A 20,339-nucleotide genomic window follows, 5' to 3' on the forward strand; every position below is an offset into this window, starting at 1 on the left:
GTAGAATATGATGATACACTGTATCAAATGCAGCACTGAGATCTAACAGCAACAGAACCGTAGTGGTGTCTGAATCCATTGTAAGCAGAAGATCATTCACCACTTTAGTGAGAGCCGTTTCTGTGGAATGATATTTTCTAAAAGCAGACTGCAGCGGCTCAAAGAGATTATTCTCAGTAAGATAGTCTACAAGCTGCCGTGACACCACTTCTTCCAGAACTTTAGAGCAAAATGATAGATTTGATATCGGCCGATAGTTTTTCAATACACTAGGGTCAAGATTAGGTTTCTTAAGTAATGGTTTAATCACTGCATATTTGAAACATTTAGGAACAGATCCAGAAGTTAAAGAAAGATTAATAATTTCCAGCACAATCGGCCCAAGAGTGGGCCATAGGTCCTTAAACAGTTTTGTTGGTAGAGGATCAAATAAACAGGTTGTGTTTTTTGTTGACGTTACGAGTTTCGTCAGCATGTCTAGAGATATACCATCAAATTCTGTAAATCTAGGTAATACCTCAGTAGTGGCACCCACATCAATAGCAGGGTGTAGTGGCTGGGTTAAGGCATGCTGGGATATGTTCAACCTAATGTCATCTATTTTCTTATCAAAGTAATCCAGGAAATCTTGTGCTGTAAAAGGAGTGCGAACTACAGGTGGTTGTCCATGAATAAGTGTTGCCACTGTGTTGAACAAGAACTTTGAGTTATGCTTGTTTTTGTTGATCAAATCAGAGTAATAGGTCCACTTTGTAGCCAATAGTGCATGCTTATAGTCTAAGATAGCATCACGCCATGCAAGGTGGAATACTTCTAATTTTGAACGACGCCATTTCCGTTCTAGACCTCTTGCTTTATGCTTGAGGTCACGCAGGTAATCATTGAACCAAGGTGACTGCGATTTGGGGGAGCGCGGTTTCAACACAGGTGGTGCAATCATGTCGAGTGTCGTTTTGAGCACTGAGTTTAAACTATCCACAAGTCTGTCTACTGACTGGATTTTAAGAATCGCCATGTAATTTTTGAGCAGTTCAAAACCTGGATCCTGACTTCAAATCTAATTTCTGAACAGTTCAAAAATTAGATCCTGATTTCAAATCTGATGCTGATGATGGCCATAACTACCATGTATGCCAAGTTTGTCCAAGACTGATCAAGAAGGTACTACAATGCTTCAAAATGTGCCCCGATTTGCAATTAGGAACGGCACTCTGTGAGACAGCTCTCTTCCAGGACGAACCCTCAAATAAGACAGAATCAGTGGGATGATAATCTCCTTATATAATAGAAAAAAGCTAAGCAAAGATAAACCTTGGATCACTAAGGGACTTCTGAATACATGTAAAAAGAAAAATTTTTTGTATAAGCAGTTTTTAAAATCTAGAACAATTGAAGCAGAGATAAAAGTCATAAAAACAAACTAACTTACATTATGCGATCATGTAAAAAGCAGTATTATAGTGATTTATTGAAAAAAAACGAATATAAAGGGTACTTGGAGGTTGTTAAATGAAATCATAAATAAGAAAAAAAGATGTCAAAGAATATCCTGCCTATTTTTATGCAAATACTGACAATTGTTAAAGAAAACAAAGCTACTGCAGATCATTTTAATGGTTATTTTGTTAACGTGGGTAAAAACTTAGCAAATTCAATTGTTCCTTCCAAAACATGCTCCTTGAATTACAGCAAAACAATAGAAACAGTTCGTGATTCAATGTTTATTAGAGGAACGGAAGAAAAAGAAATTATTGATATAGCTCACAAACTTAAAGGGAAAAAATCAACTGATAGTGACCGTTTTGATATGTTTTTGGTTAAAAATATTATTGATTGCATTGTTAAGCCTTTAACATATATCTATAATTTGTCATTAATGACTGGGAAATTTCATTTCAAAATGAAAATATCTAAAGTGATCCCATTGTTCAAATCTGGTGACAAGCATGTCTTTTGCAATTATAGGCCAATCTCCCTCTTACCCTAAAATTCTGGAAAAGGTATTTGAAATTATGTTAAACAATTTTTTAACTAAACATCATATCCTTAGCGAGCAGCAATACAGTTTTAGAAAGAATCGCACTACTTCGTAGGCTGTGATGGATTTCGTTGAACAAATTACCAACGCGATTGAAAATAAGCAATATACTGTAGGGTTTTTTTTTTTTTACAGAAAGCATTTGATACTATAGATCATACCTTGCTATTGGACAAATTACAGAAGTATGGTATCAGGGGAATGGCACACGACTGCATAGCCAGCTACGTAGACAGTAGGTATCAGTGTGTCCACTTTGTTGGGACAAATTCTGAGTTTTTGAAGATTACTTATGGGGTGCCCCAGGGTTCAGTCCTTGGGCCACTGTTGTTCCTTTTGTATATTAATGATATATGTTTGGTTTCTAAGTATGTAACTTGTATTTTATTTGCAGACGATACGACTGTGTTTTGTAGTGGGGATCATTTGGGACAGCTCCTGGACAAGATGGAGAACGAATTACATAAATTTAAAAAATGGTTTGATTTAAATAAATTATCGCTCCATTTACTAAGTGTATGATATTTGGGAATAAGACCAGGAATTTAAGCAAAAAACTATTACTACATGATATTGAAATTGTAACAGATACAAAATTTCTTGGTGTTCATATTGATGATAGATTAAGCTGGAAAACACTACGTTAAAACTAAAATGTCAAAAGCCATTGCAATTCTGCACAAAGCCCAGGACTTCCTCACCCAACATGCACTGACCACTTTATATCATGCATTACTTGTTCCATATATGACATATTGTGTCGAGGTTTGGGGAAATACATACAGAACTAATACTAAGCCAGTTTTTCTGTTGCAAAAGAAAGCCATAAGAATTATCAGTAATAAACCATATCGAGAGCCAACAAATTCGTTATTTGCTTGTCTGCAAATTTTAAAATTCTGGGACTTGGTTAATTATATTACAGTACAGATTATGTATAAAGTTAAAAAATAAGCTTTTGCCTCTACATATCCAGAATCTGTTTAAAATGAGAGACTCCAGTTACTGTTTGAGAGGAACATTATTATTTGAGAAACTGAAGATCCGTACTACTGTTAAAAGTCATTGTGTTTCCGTCAGGGGTGTTAATATTTGGAATAATTGTCCTGATAATATTAAAATACTTGGTACACTGGTTGGTTTTAAAAGGCTTTACAAAAAGAATATATTTACCTGTTATAGGTTGAAGGATTAGGTTTACATTTTGCCACTGTTCACTCTTACTTGTTTGGTTGTGTTTTGAAATTTTGTGATTAAGTTAAATTGTTTATGCACTTTTTTTCCTTTTCTTTTCTCTCTTTTCTTGTACAGTTATTATGACCATATGTGTAGGTGTGTATGTATATATGTATGTATGTGTACATATGTATATATACATTCTTTATTTTAAATGGTATAAGGGGAGGGTGCTTATAAGCTTTGCTTCTGCCTTCACCCTTTCGGCCACACGGGTTTTCGTACGTTGTTTCTTTTATGTTTTGTTATTGCCTTTGTTGTTGCTCAGTTGTGTGCCGGATAAATAAATAAATTCAATTCAATGATTTCTGCTAACACACACACATATATTTGTTTGTTTATTAATTAATGAATTAATTATAATGGTTTCATGGCTATAGAGCAGGGGTGGCCAAGTTTGGTCCTCGAGAGCCACATTCCTGACACTCTTAGTTGTCGCCCTGCTCCAACACACCTGAATCTAATGAAAGGCTCATTAAAAGTCTACTAACGAGTCTTTCATTGGATTCAGGTGTGTTGGAGCAGGGAGACAACTAAGAGTGTCAGGAATGTGGCTCTCGAGGACCGAACTTGGCCACCCCTGCTATAGAGTGCTCTCTGTAGCCATTAAATCAGTTCCTTCAGGGGAGCATCGCATTTTCATTTAAGGCAACAGGTACATTTCTTTGAGCCATCATCTCATAATCTCTGAGGTATTTTTGTTATCAATTTTAATATTTTTAAGACACGCCTTGGGAGGTGATGATCCAGTGGTTAAGCAGTGGGCTTGAGACCAGAGGATCCTTGGTTCAAACCCTTGTCTGGCCAGACAATCACTACAGACCCTTGGGCAAGGTCCTTAATCCCCTAGTTGCTCCCGGTGTCGCATACCGAACAGTCCCCCTAAAAATCGGTCCGCCCTGCCTTCACTGCGCATGCGTCATTAGCCGCAGTTCATGGATTAACACCTTGTTTCTGCTTAAAACTGCACTCAAGTCATCATCTATCTCAGTGACAGATATCTGAAACTTATGTACAACAATCATTTTCACATAAATTCACCATTATTTCATCATAAAAGGCAGAGGAATTGATCAGAGCGCTGCAGCTACACGAGCTGGTAGCTGATGCATTCAATGTGTGTTGGCCATTTCAAAGCGTCACAGAGTTTTGCAGAGTTTCTGCTTAAAACTGACTTTAGAATGATGTAAGAGGTTTTACCTTGTCATCTGATGGTTAATAATCCCATTAATCCATTTGATCGTTCTGGGTGAAGAGACTATCTCAGATGTGCGGCTGAGGTCCGAAATCATGCATGCACAGTGAAGACAACCAGACCGATTTGTAGGGGAGACCGCTCGGTCTGCGACACTGGTGTGTAGAGGTGGGTGATACCGGGAATTTTGATATTGATCCGATACCAAGTAAATACAGGCCCAGTATCGCTGATATCGATACCGATACTTTTTCACATTTAAGCTTCACAGATCCAAAGGATCCAAAAGACAGGATAGAATTTCGCCCAACATTGTATGTGACAACAAAATACTTTATCACAATCAACATTTTTGTTTAAAAAATATCACTCAACACAACTTAAAACAAAATCTCCTGAGGTAGAGGGCTGACAAACCACAATACAAGGGTGCGCTGCTCCGTGTTGTGACACAGTGCAGCGCTGCTCCGTGTTGTGACACAGTGCAGCGCAGCGCTGCTCCGTGTTGTGACACAGTGCAGCGCTGCTCCGTGTTGTGACACAGTGCAGCGCTGCTCCGTGTTGTGACACAGTGCAGCGCTGCTCCGTGTTGTGACACAGTGCAGCGCTGCTCCGTGTTGTGACACAGTGCAGCGCTGCTCCGTGTTGTGACACAGTGCAGCGCTGCTCCGTGTTGTGACACAGTGCAGCGCTGCTCCGTGTTGTGACACAGTGCAGCGCTGCTCCGTGTTGTGACACAGTGCAGCGCTGCTCCGTGTTGTGACACAGTGCAGCGCTGCTCCGTGTTGTGACACAGTGCAGCGCTGCTCCGTGTTGTGACACAGTGCAGCGCTGCTCCGTGTTGTGACACAGTGCAGCGCTGCTCCGTGTTGTGACAGTGCAGCGCTGCTCCGTGTTGTGACACAGTGCAGCGCTGCTCTTACATACAGAGAGTAGACTTTGATGAATCTGCACGCGCAGCAATCAGTGTGTGCGGGAGAGAAAAAAGCTTGAGTATCGATCTTTTTACAAGAGGATCGTTCAATATTAATACCAGTGTTGGTATTGATATTATCGATATTAGGATCGATCCGCCCACCTCTACTGGTGTGTAGTGAGCGCCTTGCAATGCAGCAGCCTGACACCTGTGTGTGAATGTGTCTGTGAATGGGTGAATGTAAGGCATCATTGTAAAGCGCTGTGAGCTTCTGATATAGATGGAAGAGTGCTCTATGAATGCAGTCCATTTACCACTTGATCTAGACTTGCAAAAAGGTGCATAAGAAGATCCCTTTATGTTGAAACTTCATTTCTCGACTACAAAGTCATTGGTAATCATCTGCCAAGCTCACAAAAGATGTCACTGACTCTGCAGAAGAAACCTGAACACCACAGACTGTTGATAAAGTAAGCAGATTCTCCGTCGTTGTGCCCTTGTCGAGTGCCTGACAGGCAGTGACACCAACATTATCCATTACAAATGTATAACAAACAGAAAATCCGCCAATGAAGACTTTTTCCCACTCGTCAAACCCTTTAAAAACCACCTCTACTTCAGCTCGGTTTGGCTAACTCGCATTTAGCTGTGACATCCAGCTAGCGAGCTAACGGCGGGTCTTTCTTACGAACTGGCTGTCGACGCTCATACAAATGCAGCAACGCTGCGTCTTTTAATAACTCGTTAAACTGTCCAGACACCAGTTGCTTCAATCCGATAATTGAACGACCACAGCACGGACTAAGAGAGAGTGAAAAACATCAGCCTCATACCTTCAGCCATGTTGCTCAGCGCTGTAGCGCCCTGACGTGTTCTCGCGATATGACCCAAAAGCACTGCGCGCTGATGTTGCGTTCACGTGCAGACAAAGTCGAGTTTTAAGTTCCGTAAATAAAATCAACACCATCGGACCTGCTGCGCTATCGATTCGTTTGACTGATATTTTGCCAACTCTGATTTTTAATATTTTACATCTAATTCTGCATGAAGTTTAACACAATTTGCTGTTTTCAAAACAACAGGTTTACATTAACTCACAGCAGTGGCGGCGCCAGGAAATTTTTGTTGGGGGAGCTGAGGGGAGGCTGGGGTAAAAGTTGGAGGAGCTCCACAAAATGTCGTCAAAATGAACAATATATAGTAAATTGCTTTATAAATACCAAGGTATATGTTTTATGCTCCTCTAAAATGTGGTATCAATGCACACATGCATCACTTAGAATGATTGCAAGTTCAGTAAACTTGCACATAGGTATAAATAAAGATAAGTGAAGTTTTAAGAGTGGCCATAATAAATCTTAAGGAAACGTAAATTTTTGGAGTATGGAGTTAAATTTATATTGTAGTGACCCTTCAAATATGTTCAGGTTGAAAATGTTATGAGATGTTCTGGGTTACTGAGTGTTTGTAAATGCATTGTTGTGTGTGGGGTAAAAGACAGGTATGTGATTGGACCACATGGGGAGGGGGCCGGGCTAGAGAGCAGGAGTATAATGTGTTGGTGTGTACGTGCAGATTTGCCACCGTGTGTTCAGCCTGCGTAGTAGCAGCTCGTTCAGAGACACCTGTATTGGCGTGGTTACGGCCGACAGTAACCATTAAGTTTCCATAAAGAGACGGTTATTCACGTCTATCTTGTCCATCCTTTCATCACGTCCAGTGGGACACTACACTGGTGTCAGAAGTAAAAGACCGGAGTTTCTGTTGTTTATCTCTGTTAGCCACACGTAGCCCGGACCGGCAGGATGGCCAAACAGCGGGGCAAGACTGACCACCGATGTGTGAAGGAGGAGGTGACGGACAGTGATTATTTAGGCGCTTCATGGTATATGACGGACTCTGGCCCTGCTTCTGAGCACATTGCTCACTTAAAACAGACCGCTAGGAAGCTAGCTGCTGATGCTGGGTGTGGCTCCGGTGTGGGGGACCGCTGTGGCGCCAAATCTCCAGCCGGCGACGTGCGGCCAAATCAATCAATCAATCAATTTTATTTATATAGCGCCAAATCAGAACAAACAGTTGCCCCAAGGCGCTTTATATTGTAAGGCAAGGCCATACAATAATTACGTAAAAACCCCAACGGTCAAAACGACCCCCTGTGAGCAAGCACTTGGCGACAGTGGGAAGGAAAAACTCCCTTTTAACAGGAAGAAATCTCCAGCAGAACCAGGCTCAGGGAGGGGCAGTCTTCTGCTGGGACTGGTTGGGGCTGAGGGAGAGAACCAGGAAAAAGACATGCTGTGGAGGGGAGCAGAGATCAATCACTAATTATTAAATGCAGAGTGGTGCATACAGAGCAAAAAGAGAAAGAAACACTCAGTGCATCATGGGAACCCCCCAGCAGTCTAAGTCTATAGCAGCATAACTAAGGGATGGTTCAGAGTCACCTGATCCAGCCCTAACTATAAGCTTTAGCAAAAGGAAAGTTTTAAGCCTAATCTTAAAAGTAGAGAGGGTGTCTGTCTCCCTCTCTACTTTGTGTAAACAAAGATGGCGGCGCCCTTCGGCTCGAAGTGAAAATGCCGAAGTACTCCGGTAAGGCGGACTGGGAGGCTTTCCATGCCCAATTTGAACTGTTAGCACGGGCTGCGGGCTGGTCTGAGGACATTAAAGCACTTCAACTTGCCCTTTGCCTTACCGAAGAGGCCCTAACGTGCTTGCTGCTGCTAAGCCCAGCTGAGAGGGACAATTATGGAGCTTTAGTGGGGGCCCTGAAGAGGCGTTTTGGACAGTGTAACCAACCCGGTGTCCTGCGTTCAGAGCTGGCAAGCAGGCAGAGACTGAATGGGGAGCCACTATGTGCTCTAGCCAATGACATTGAAACCTTAACTAGAAGGGCATATTCCCACATGTCTGCTGATGTGCAAAGTGAACTAGCCAGAGACCAGTTTATCCGAGCAATCACTCCCGGAGAGCTACACATGCAGACACAGCTGGCACATCCCCACACTCTGCAGGAGGCGCTGGAGCTGGCCCTAGAGAGAGAGGCCATGGGAGCAGCTGCAGAGAACATCCACGTCGGAGCTGGCCCTGTTGTGAGGAGTGTGATGCAGGAGACCCCAGGCCAAGAGAAACCGGCATGGACTGCTGAGTTAACTGAACTGATTCGTGTGGTGTCGCTGCAGCCACCTCGCGGCGGTGCTCGTCCTCGCTCCCGCCGGGGTCCCCCTGTGTGCTGGTTGTGCGGTCAGGCTGGCCATATCAGCGTGCAGTGCCCCAGGCAAGTGGGGGGGGGGGGGGGGCAGGAAACCGATCTGGGGTCTGTGTAAATGGGACGACACAGGCCCTTGCTCCTGTGTCCCACTTGCCCCTGGTGAACGGAGCCCAACCGATGGGTCGGGGGAGCAGGGCTTCGCTCCCCCCAGAAGCAGATGACATCGCCATGTCCGTACGGGTAGTGTCTACTATGGATGGAGCCCAACTGAAGGGTCGGGGGAGCGGGGCTCCTCTTCCCCCAGAAGCAGATGACGTCGCAGAGACTGCACGCGTGGTGGGCTCGACACACGCGGGGAATTTTTGCCATGTTCCCATCGCTCTGGCGGGTGCTCCATGTGTGGCGCTTGTCGACACGGGCTCCACTGCTACTTTGATGCACCCTGATCTAGTTCCAGTTGAAACTTGTTTGGAATCTACTGTAGTAAAACTCCGGACAGTGACTGGTGAGCTGGCCCCTATGCTTGGTAGAGGGGTGGTCACTATTCGGGTGGGGAATATGTCTGTGAACTTTGAGGTGTGGGTTGCAGCTGTCCAAGATCCATGCATATTAGGACTGGACTTTCTCCGGGTTGCTCGCTGTGTGTTAGATCTGGGAAAGAACACACTGACTTTTCCCGAGGGTCCCACAGTTGAAATGGTGCACCCAACACACACCCCATGCCCTTATCCAGCAACCTCGAGAGCTGCAGAGGCTTTCGACCCCCCTTTTCATGTTACTTCCCCAAGTACCTTGCCCACTGCACCCCAGTCCCCAACCCATGTGCTTCCCCCTGCCCTTGTCCAGCAACCTGTGGGGGGAGGAGTAGACAGACGGGCAGCAGTGAGGAAGATATGGGGGCGGAACAGAGAGAACTTGGAACCCCAACAGCAGGAGGAGCTGTGGGAGTTACTGTGCGAGTTTAAAGACATTTTTGCACTGACAGAGGATGAAGTGGGCCTGACACACCTGGTGCAGCACAAAATTGACACTGGGGACACACGGCCAATCAAAATGCGCCCTCGCCACCTCCCTCTCGCTCATCAGGAGGCTGCAGATAGTGCAGTTGACGAGATGCTTAAGACTGGGATTATTGAGCCCTCTGACAGCCCCTGGGCCTCAGGGGTTGTGATGGTGAACAAGAAAAAGAGCCAAAAAATGCGATTTTGTGTGGACTATAGGCCTTTAAATAGCGTCACAAAAAAAGACTCGTACCCGCTGCCTCGCATTGATGAGTCTCTGGACTTGGTGTCCGGCTCGTCCTGGTTTTTGTCATTGGACTTACGCAGAGGGTACTGGCACGTGCCTCTTAGCCCTGACGCTAAACCAAAGACTGCTTTCTGCACCGGTAGAGGGCTGTGGCAGTTGCGTGTCCTCTGCTTCGGACTGTGCAACGCTCCAGCCACTTTTGAACGGCTGATGGAAAATGTGCTGGCCGAAATCCCATGACAGGAATGTCTGGTATACTTGGATGACATACTTGTCCACGGGAGCTCCTTCAAGGCCACTTTAATGTCCCTGTGCCGGGTTTTAAGAAAGATAGCAGCAGCAGGTCTAAAACTCCACCCTGACAAGTGCTGCTTTATGAGAAAAGAACTGGAGTTTTTGGGGCACAAGATTGGAGGAGAGGGCATAAGCACTATGGAGGAGAAAGTGCAAGTTGTAAAGAACTGGCAGACCCCCTCTAATCTGCGAGAGCTAAAGAGCTTCATTGAACTGGCATTCTACTACAGGCGGTTTGTGCGTGGCTTTTCTTGTATAGCTGTGCCCCTGGTTCACCTGCAGCGTAAGGACAGTGACTTTGCCTGGACACCAGAGTGCGAGCAGGCCTTCAGCTGCTTGAAGAAGGCCTTAACGGAATCTTCCATTCTCTCCACTCCAGACCCCAATCGACTGTTCGTTTTGGACACAGACGCCAGCAATGTGGGAATGAGAGCAGTGCTAAGCCAAGTGGGGCAAGAAGGAGAGAAAGTGGTGGCTTACTTTAGTAAGACTTTCAATAAAGCTGAACGGCACTATTGTGTCACACGCAGAGAGCTCCTTGCTATTGTGAGAGCTATAAGTCACTTCAAGTACTACCTCTGTGGCCTACCCTTCACTGTGTGAACTGATCACGCAGCCCTCCAGTGGTTAATGTCCTTCAAAGAGCCGGAGGGACAGATCGCACGCTGGCTGGAAGAACTGGCCCCATATGTCTTCTAGGTGGAGCACAGAGTGGGAACTCGTCATGCCAACGCAGACGCCATGTCCAGGCGTCCCTGTGCACCCGATGGCTGCCGTCACTGTGAAAAGAAAGAGGCACGGGAAACTGAGCTCCGCTTTGAGGAGGAGCAGGGCCCCACACAGCATGGTGATGCGCTTCTCTGCAGAGGGACACAGGTGGTTAACCCCCTGGAGTGGAGAGCACAACAAGAACAGGATCCGGACTTACAACCAGTGTTGCAGGGGGTGGAGTCAGGACAAAAACCACATTGGGGTGAAATTGCAGGTTGTTCTCTCGCTACTAAAGGACTGTTTGAAAAGTTTGGGGCTCTCCAGGTGAAGGACGGGGTGCTCCAAAGGGCCTGGAAAGAGCCAGCCACTGGGGAGGAGAGGTGGCAGGTAATTTCCCAAGGGCACTAAGAGAGTCAGTGCTAAAGGCCTGTCACGGATCTGCTGGAGCAGGTCACTTTGGAGTCTCAAAAACTTTTCATCGTCTCCGGCAGAGTTTCTACTGGGGCCAGCTCAAGAGGGATGTTGAGGACTTTTGCCGCCAGTGTGACCTTTGTACTGCTCACAAGGGTCCCCCAGACTAGTCCCGTGCCCAGCTCCAACAGCTGGCAGTAGGTGCCCCTATGGAAAGTGTTGCAGTGGACATAATGGGCCCATTTCCCCATACTAACAAGGGTAACCGCTATGTCCTATTTGCTATGGACTACTTTACTAAATGGCCAGAGGCCTACGCCATACCAGATCAAGAGGCCGGGACTGTTGCAGATGCCCTGGTCGAGGGCATGTTTTCCAGGTTTGGTGCAGCAGAGGTCATCCGTCATCAATCAATCAATCAATTTTTTTATATAGCGCCAAATCACAACAAACAGTTGCCCCAAGGCACTTTATATTGTAAGGCAAGGCCATACAATAATTATGTAAAACCCCAACGGTCAAAATGACCCCCTGTGAGCAAGCACTTGGCTACAGTGGGAAGGAAAAACTCCCTTTTAACAGGAAGAAACCTCCAGCAGAACCAGGCTCAGGGAGGGGCAGTCTTCTGCTGGGACTGGTTGGGGCTGAGGGAGAGAACCAGGAAAAAGACATGCTGTGGAGGGGAGCAGAGATCAATCACTAATGATTAAATGCAGAGTGGTGCATACAGAGCAAAAAGAGAAAGAAACAGTGCATCATGGGAACCCCCCAGCAGTCTACGTCTATAGCAGCATAACTAAGGGATGGTTCAGGGTCACCTGATCCAGCCCTAACTATAAGCTTTAGCAAAAAGGAAAGTTTTAAGCCTAATCTTAAAAGTAGAGAGGGAGTCTGTCTCCCTGATCTGAATTGGGAGCTGGTTCCACAGGAGAGGAGCCTGAAAGCTGAAGGCTCTGCCTCCCATTCTACTCTTACAAACCCTAGGAACTACAAGTAAGCCTGCAGTCTGAGAGCGAAGCGCTCTATTGGGGTGATATGGTACTACAAGGTCCCTAAGATAAGATGGGACCTGATTATTCAAAACCTTATAAGTAAGAAGAAGAATTTTAAATTCTATTCTAGAATTAACAGGAAGCCAATGAAGAGAGGCCAATATGGGTGAGATATGCTGTCTCCTTCTAGTCCCCGTCAGTACTCTAGCTGCAGCATTTTGAATTAACTGAAGACTTTTTAGGGAACTTTTAGGACAACCTGATAATAATGAATTACAATAGTCCAGCCTAGAGGAAATAAATGCATGAATTAGTTTTTCAGCATCACTCCGAGACAAGACCTTTCTGACTTTAGAGATATTGCGTAAATGCAAAAAAGCAGTCCTACATATTTGTTTAATATGCGCTTTGAATGACATATCCTGATCAAAAATGACTCCAAGATTTCTCACAGTATTACTAGAGGTCAGGGTAATGCCATCCAGAGTAAGGATCTGGTTAGACACCATGTTTCTAAGATTTGTGGGGCCAAGTACAATAACTTCAGTTTTATCTGAGTTTAAAAGCAGGAAATTAGAGGTCATCCATGTCTTTATGTCTGTAAGACAATCCTGCAGTTTAGCTAATTGGTGTGTATCCTCTGGCTTCATGGATAGATAAAGCTGGGTATCATCTGCGTAACAATGAAAATTTAAGCAATACCGTCTAATAATACTGCCTAAGGGAAGCATGTATAAAGTGAATAAAATTGGTCCTAGCACAGAACCTTGTGGAACTCCATAATTAACTTTAGTCTGTGAAGAAGATTCCCCATTTACATGAACAAACTGTAATCTATTAGACAAATATGATTCAAACCACCGCAGCGCAGTGCCTTTAATACCTATGACATGCTCTAATCTCTGATAATGCTGATGAGGGTGAAGGACTCTTCTGCCAGCACCTTCTCCACAGACAAAAACCAGTTTGCATACCACCTGGAGAGCAAAGAAAAGAAAACAACACAAAAACATCCAGCCAAACCCCCCAACACACAACAGTACCCCCCATCAATGGGAAGCCCCCCGGCGACCGAACAGACCAGGCCCGAGAACAACATCTCCCTCCGGGGTCCATAACAGAAAGCAAACGGCAGGACAGGGCACCGCGGCTGGAAGGCCGGCTGGCATCAACAAAAACCCCAAAAAAGTCCCATATACAACCCAACATAGAAGAAAAACACAAAACCCACCCAAACCCTCCCCAGCGGACCGTCCCATCCAACCCCGGGAAGAAAAGAAAAACTCCCAAATGCAATAACCCAACACAGCCCCAACAACACAATACAAACATAAATTCACAAAGAAAAATAACAAACAACCCCCCCCAGAATGATATGCAGAGCACCCCCCCCCCCCCCCCCCCAGAAGACCTTTACCGCCAGTTCCAGGAGAGAACAACCAAAACCGGAATCTTACAGAGGTCCCCAGGTTTACACGGAGGAACAGCGCCCCCCAGAGGACCGTACCATCAACCCCAGGGGGTACCCTCCCCACAACCCAGGAACCCCAGACCCGGCCACACTTGGTTAATCGGCCCCACAATCAATTCCCCCCCAGAGGACCGTCCCATCGACCCTGGAGGTGGAACCTGGAAGGAAACATAACCACACAAAAATACAACCCCCGGCAGACTTCATTAAAACACCCTGGGGGCAAAATAAAACAACTGTCAAACCCTGTTACCCCCCCCCCCCCCCCCCAGCACCTCAAAAGACCCCAGATCACTCCCAGAGCCTATCGTTAGCCCAATTTTGGTGAACGGCACAAAACTACTAAGCTGGGGAATGAAACAGGAAAAACTAACCCGGTCCCATCCACGAAGCGCAGTGGAATGTTATGTGTCGGACGCAGCTCGGAGAACCGACCAGCGTTTGAAGGACCCAGTATGAAATAAGCAGAGCACGGTACAAAGGCTAACTGAATTTAATACATAACAGTGATACAAAAAATACAAAAGAAAGTGCGGTCTGGCGTGGTGCGCTCCCAGCAGTGCTAACGGTCCAGAGCCAGAAGCTGTTCGGACCCAAGGACCCCGCCGACACCCCCCAGGTGGCCGCAACAAACCGAGTCTGTGAAAGAAGGAACCATTATGTGAGTCCACACTCTACACACAGAGAGAACACTTAAAGGTGTACAAACAGCAAACACTTCCTGGCTTGATTACTAATCAGCTTCCCAACCTGCAGGCATGGAACATCCAGTTCACAAAACTCCACTGCAGTGGAAGCCGATACATGACTAACATACAGCTCAATATAAAAGGTGTGAGGGACACCACATTTACTAACTGTATAAATGTTAGTCACAAAATCTAATGTACCTCAGGAAGTGTGCTGACGAGCGTGAGACCTCACCCCCTCCTTTTTCACAGACCGTGCATCAAACCCTGGACGTTCTCTGCATCCACTGATGATGAGATGGCTCCCGAGACGACGATCTCACCCGTCTGGTCACAAGGTCGAGTCTCTGGCAAATACACACTGTATACTCCAGTCTTAAATGCCACCATGTTCCAATCCATATAGATGCACCTCAGCTGTGAGTCCTGACGAGCCGCAGGTGATCAGGGTGAGGTCCTGATAACCTCAGCAACACAGCCACTCAGTCCCAAATGCAAGCCACCTGGAAGGAAAAACAAAAGACAGAAACAAAAAGGCAGCCAGGCCCCCCAGCCATACAACATGGAAAACCGGAAAGACGTCCGGTGCCCCAACCTGACCATACCACCAGCCTATCGGGAGGGGTGGAACTACCGAAATGGCGAACGGCAACAGATCGGCCCACCACTCCGACTGAGGTATGTTCCCGCTGCACCACACCCCGGTAACACCAATGACGAACGGTCAAAGGCCCACCGGGGCTGGAGAGGAACCGGGCCCTAACCAAACCCAAAAAAACGCCCCTGACAACCCCCCCCTAGGTGCAGAGGTCTTCTGAGAAACACTCAGCGTGACCAACCTGTACCACCCCACAACCCAAAAGACAAAACAGTCTCAGAGCAATGTGAGGTTGGGGTTAGGGAAGCAGGGAAATAAAAAACAACAAAACAAAACGACCCAATCCTCAAACAGAAAATACCTAAGTCCAAATAATGAAAATAAACGATTACCTGAGTCCAGCCGAGCTCCGAACTGCCAGTCGTTCACTCCTCCGGAACCGCCTCTAAATCCCCAAACAATTTATAACCCCTTATAAAAAAAACAAAAATAGCCCAAATAACTAAACAACCAAAGGGTTTTTTTGTTCTTTTTTTGTGTGTCCATTTTTATGCCTGTCCCAGAACACCTGGAGATACGTCATCACTATCTTTCTTGACGCTTATGTGACCGGGGCAATATGGCGGCTTCAGCTCGTCTGAGCTCCATGGGCTCATCCGCAAGAGGAGCCAGAGGTCCCGTCGGAGGAGTCTCAGTGGGGCGAAGAAGAGGCAGCCTAGATCTGTGTCAGGGAAAGCCCCGAGACGAAAAAACCCGCTCTGATGTCCGTCCTCTCTCGCGTCCACGCTCCTTTATCCGATCATCTAGACGAATAACCAAAGATATTAGTTCATCTAAATCTTTTGGTTCGTCACGGACTGCTAGCTCGTCTTTTAATGGATCGTTCAAACCATCTACAAACACTCCTCTTAAAGCTGCGGCATTCCAACCGGACTGAGCAGAAAAAATTCGGAAATCCACGGAATAATCCGCCACACTCCGCCTCCCCTGCCTGAGATTCAGCAACCGTTGGGCAACGGTATTTGTTTTCACCGGATGGTCAAAAACCAAGCGGAACTCCCGAGAGAAATCCTTAAAGGATCCTAACAATGGAGAGTTATTACTCCACAACGCAGTGACCCAAGCTAAAGCGTCACCTCGGAGAAGGAAGCCGGTCGCTGAGCAAAAACCAGAGAACATTGCATCAAAAACGGAGCACAGGCTTCAACGTTTCCCGCATAAGGCTCCGGATGACAAATGATTGGTTCGGAAGCCGAATCTCTGGGTGACGGAGTTATCTGCACCGGTATCGATGGTGACGCAGCTGGAGCAGCAGGAAGCGGAACGGCTTGCGCTGCAAGCTCCGTAACGCGGGCATGTGTTTGTTTAATTTGGTTTGCGAGATGCTGTAATTGCTCCCATATTTTCTCCAAGTGTTCTTGAACTCTTTCGGCAAACGGAACCGCTTCTGCCGCTGGGTCCATTTTGGAATGGCCAGGAACTACTGTTATGTGCAGACGCAGGTTGAGGAGCGGACCAACGTCTGACCGAACCCAGCGCTAAATAACCAGAAAGCGGTTCCACAAGCAAAACGATTTTATTTCCCCTCCAGTGCAATAATTAGTGTACAACATAAATATTTGGTTTGTCTGGCGGAGTGAAGGATGGCGCGCTCTCCAGCGCCCAAAAGGATCGAAGCCTCAGCGCTTCTGGACTCAGACTCACCGCCAAACACCCCCCAGGTGGACGCGACAAACTGACTCTGTGAAGGATAGAAGAGGTGAGGTAAGTCATCAGAGCTACAGCAAATATCTTTCAGAGGCACACACTATCAGCAACACATTCAGGTCTGAATTTAAGCTTTATGTAAATGAGTAGCTTCTCACAACAGGTGGAGGATCATCAGTCCGTACGCCACGGCAGTGAGAAGCAAACTGCACAATTCTCATCAATGTTCAAATACACTGCGTAACAAAATGCCAAATTACTATTAACGATCATTCAGACAATAATCACCTCTGATGTGTGCTGACAGCATGTGTCCCTCACCCGTCCTCCTTCACAGGCACGATGTGTCAAACCCTGGCGCGGTCCTCAGCGTCTCACAAACGAACGTCACAAGGTCGAGTTCCTGGCAATTGTGCTTGAACCACTCATGGCTTAAATGCAGAACGCCATCTCATTATCTGCTTCAGCTGAAAGTCTTTAAGTTTACACGTGAGCATCATCCACAGGTGCTGCGAGTAAGTAGGCCTGCACGTGAACATCCTCCACAGGTGCAGCTAATAATGCTGATGAGGGTGTAGGACTCTTCTGCCAGCACCTTCTCCACAGACAAAAACCAGTTTGCATACCACCTGGAGAGCAAAGAAAGAAAACAACACAAAAACATCCAGCCAAACCCCCCAACACACAACAATGATGTCAGTTTTTAATGCAGTGCCTCCTGAGGGATCGAAGATCACGGGCATTCAGTGTTGGTTTTCAGCCTTGCCGCTTACGTGTAGAAAGTTCTCCAGATTCTCTGAATCTTCTGATTATATTGTGGACTGTAGATGTTGGAATCAATAAGTTTCTTGCAACTGAACGCTGAGAAACATTGTTCTTAAACTGTAGGACTATTTTTTCATGCAGTTGTTCACAAAGTGGTGATCCTCTCCTCAGCTTCGCTTGTGAACGGCTGAGCCTTTTGGGGATGCTCCTTTTATACCCAGACATGACACTCACCTGTTTCCAGTTAACCTGTTCACCTGTGGAATGTTCCGAACAGGTGTTCTTTGAGCATTCATCAACTTTCCCAGTCTTTTGTTACCACTGTCCCAACTTTTTTTGAAATGTGTTGCAGGCATCCATTTCAAAATGAGAAAATATTTGCATAAAAACCAAAAAAGTCCATCAGTTTGAACTAGGGATGCACCAATCCACAATTTTTCACTTCCAATCTGATCCCGATACCTGAATTTGGATATTTTATTATTATTTGGATATGGTTTCCAATCCAGTTCCAGAGCTCTGTTTGCTTTAATATTATTATTATCATTATTGTTGATTTTATATGAGGATTTTCTTTAAAAGGAGACCTGAAAGTTCAGCTACAATTTGCCAGAAGGTGTATCTAAGATGAAACCCTAGATTTGATGTTTTGGTGAAAGAATTAAGTACTTTTATTTTTTTTATAGACTTTTATTGCCTTATTTTTATAGACTTCAAGAGAAAAACAATCAATCAATTTTATTTATATAGCGCCAAATCACAACAAACAGTTGCCCCAAGGCGCTTTATATTGTAAGGCAAGGCCATACAATAATTACGGAAAAACCCCAACGGTCAAAACGACCCCCTGTGAGCAAGCACTTGGCGACAGTGGGAAGGAAAACTCCCTTTTAACAGGAAGAAACCTCCAGCAGAACCAGGCTCAGGGAGGGGCAGTCTTCTGCTGGGACTGGTTGGGGCTGAGGGAGAGAACCAGGAAAAAGACATGCTGTGGAGGGGTTCAGAGATCGATCACTAATGATTAAATGCAGAGTGGTGCATACAGAGCAAAAAGAGAAAGAAACACTCAGTGCATCATGGGAACCCCCCAGCGGTCTAAGTCTATAGCAGCATAACTAAGGGATGGTTCAGGGTCACCTGATCCAGCCCTAACTATAAGCTTTAGCAAAAAGGAAAGTTTTAAGCCTAATCTTAAAAGTAGAGAGGGTGTCTGTCTCCCTGATCTGAATTGGGAGCTGGTTCCACAGGAGAGGAGCCTGAAAGCTGAAGGCTCTGCCTCCCATTCTACTCTTACAAACCCTAGGAACTACAAGTAAGCCTGCAGTCTGAGAGCGAAGCGCTCTATTGGGGTGATATGGTACTATGAGGTCCCTAAGATAAGATGGGACCTGATTATTCAAAACCTTATAAGTAAGAAGAAGAATTTTAAATTCTATTCTAGAATTAACAGGAAGCCAATGAAGAGAGGCCAATATGGGTGAGATATGCTCTCTCCTTCTAGTCCCCGTTAGTACTCTAGCTGCAGCATTTTGAATTAACTGAAGGCTTTTCAGGGAACTTTTAGGACAACCTGATAATAATGAATTACAATAGTCCAGCCTAGAGGAAATAAATGTATGAATTAGTTTTTCAGCATCACTCTGAGACAAGACCTTTCTAATTTTAGAGATATTGCGTAAATGCAAAAAAGCAGTCCTACATATTTGTTTAATATGCGCATTGAATGACATATCTTGATCAAAAATGACTCCAAGATTTCTCACAGTATTACTAGAGGTCAGGGTAATGCTATCCAGAGTAAGGATCTGGTTAGACACCATGTTTCTAAGATTTGTGGGGCCAAGTACAATAACTTCAGTTTTATCTGAGTTTAAAAGCAGGAAGTTAGAGGTCATCCATTTCTTTATGTCTGTAAGACAATCCTGCAGTTTAGCTAATTGGTGTGTGTCCTCTGGCTTCATGGATAGATAAAGCTGCGTATCATCTGCGTAACAATGAAAATTTAAGCAATGCCGTCTAATAATACTGCCTAAGAGAAGCATGTATAAAGTGAATAAAATTGGTCCTAGCACAGAACCTTGTGGAACGCCATAATTAACCTTAGTCTGTGAAGAAGATTCCCCATTTACATGAACAAATTGTAATCTATTAGATAAATATGATTCAAACCACCGCAGCGCAGTGCCTTTAATACCTGTGGCATGCTCTAATCTCTGTAAGAAACTTTTATGGTCAACAGTATCAAAAGCAGCACTGAGGTCTAACAGAACAAGCACAGAGATGAGTCCACTGTCTGAGGCCATAAGAAGATCATTTGTAACCTTCACTAATGCTGTTTCTGTACTATGATGAATTCTAAAACCTGACTGAAACTCTTCAAAGAGACCATTCCTCTGCAGATGATCAGTTAGCTGTTTTACAGCTACCCTTTCAAGACTTTTTGAGAGAAAAGGAAGGTTGGAGATTGGCCTATAGTTAGCTAAGATAGCTGGGTCAAGTGATGGCTTTTTAAGTAATGGTTTAATTACTGCCACCTTAAAAGCCTGTGGTACATAGCCACCTAACAAAGATAGATTGATCATATTTAAGATCGAGCATTAAATAATGGTAGGGCTTCCTTGAGCAGCCTGGTAGGAATGGGGTCTAATAAACATGTTGATGGTTTGGATGAAGTAACTAATGAAATAACTCAGACAGAACAATCGGAGAGAAAGAGTCTAACCAAATACCCGGCATCACTGAAAGCAGCCAAAGATAACGATACGTCTTTGGGATGGTTATGAGTACTTTTTCTCTAATAGTTAAAATTTTATTTAGCAAAGAAGTCATGAAGTCATTACTAGTTAAAGTTAAA

The 20,339-nt window shown here is 45.1% G+C and overlaps 1 protein-coding gene across 1 annotated transcript in view; it reads right to left on the reverse strand.

Moving 5' to 3' along the window:
• The window catches only part of ankfy1 (ankyrin repeat and FYVE domain containing 1), a 74,510-nt gene extending 68,227 nt beyond the window's left edge, over window positions 1-6,283 (reverse strand). The window contains exon 1 of the mRNA XM_034178987.1: window positions 6,219-6,283. Coding sequence (XP_034034878.1) covers window positions 6,219-6,228 — 10 coding nt within the window. The 5' untranslated portion in view covers window positions 6,229-6,283. The remainder of the gene's footprint in view (window positions 1-6,218) is intronic.
• Between the last annotated feature and the right edge of the window lie 14,056 nt (window positions 6,284-20,339).

This window comes from Thalassophryne amazonica, chromosome 9 (genome assembly GCF_902500255.1).
Source record: "Thalassophryne amazonica chromosome 9, fThaAma1.1, whole genome shotgun sequence".
NCBI classification, from domain to species: Eukaryota; Metazoa; Chordata; class Actinopteri; order Batrachoidiformes; family Batrachoididae; genus Thalassophryne; species Thalassophryne amazonica.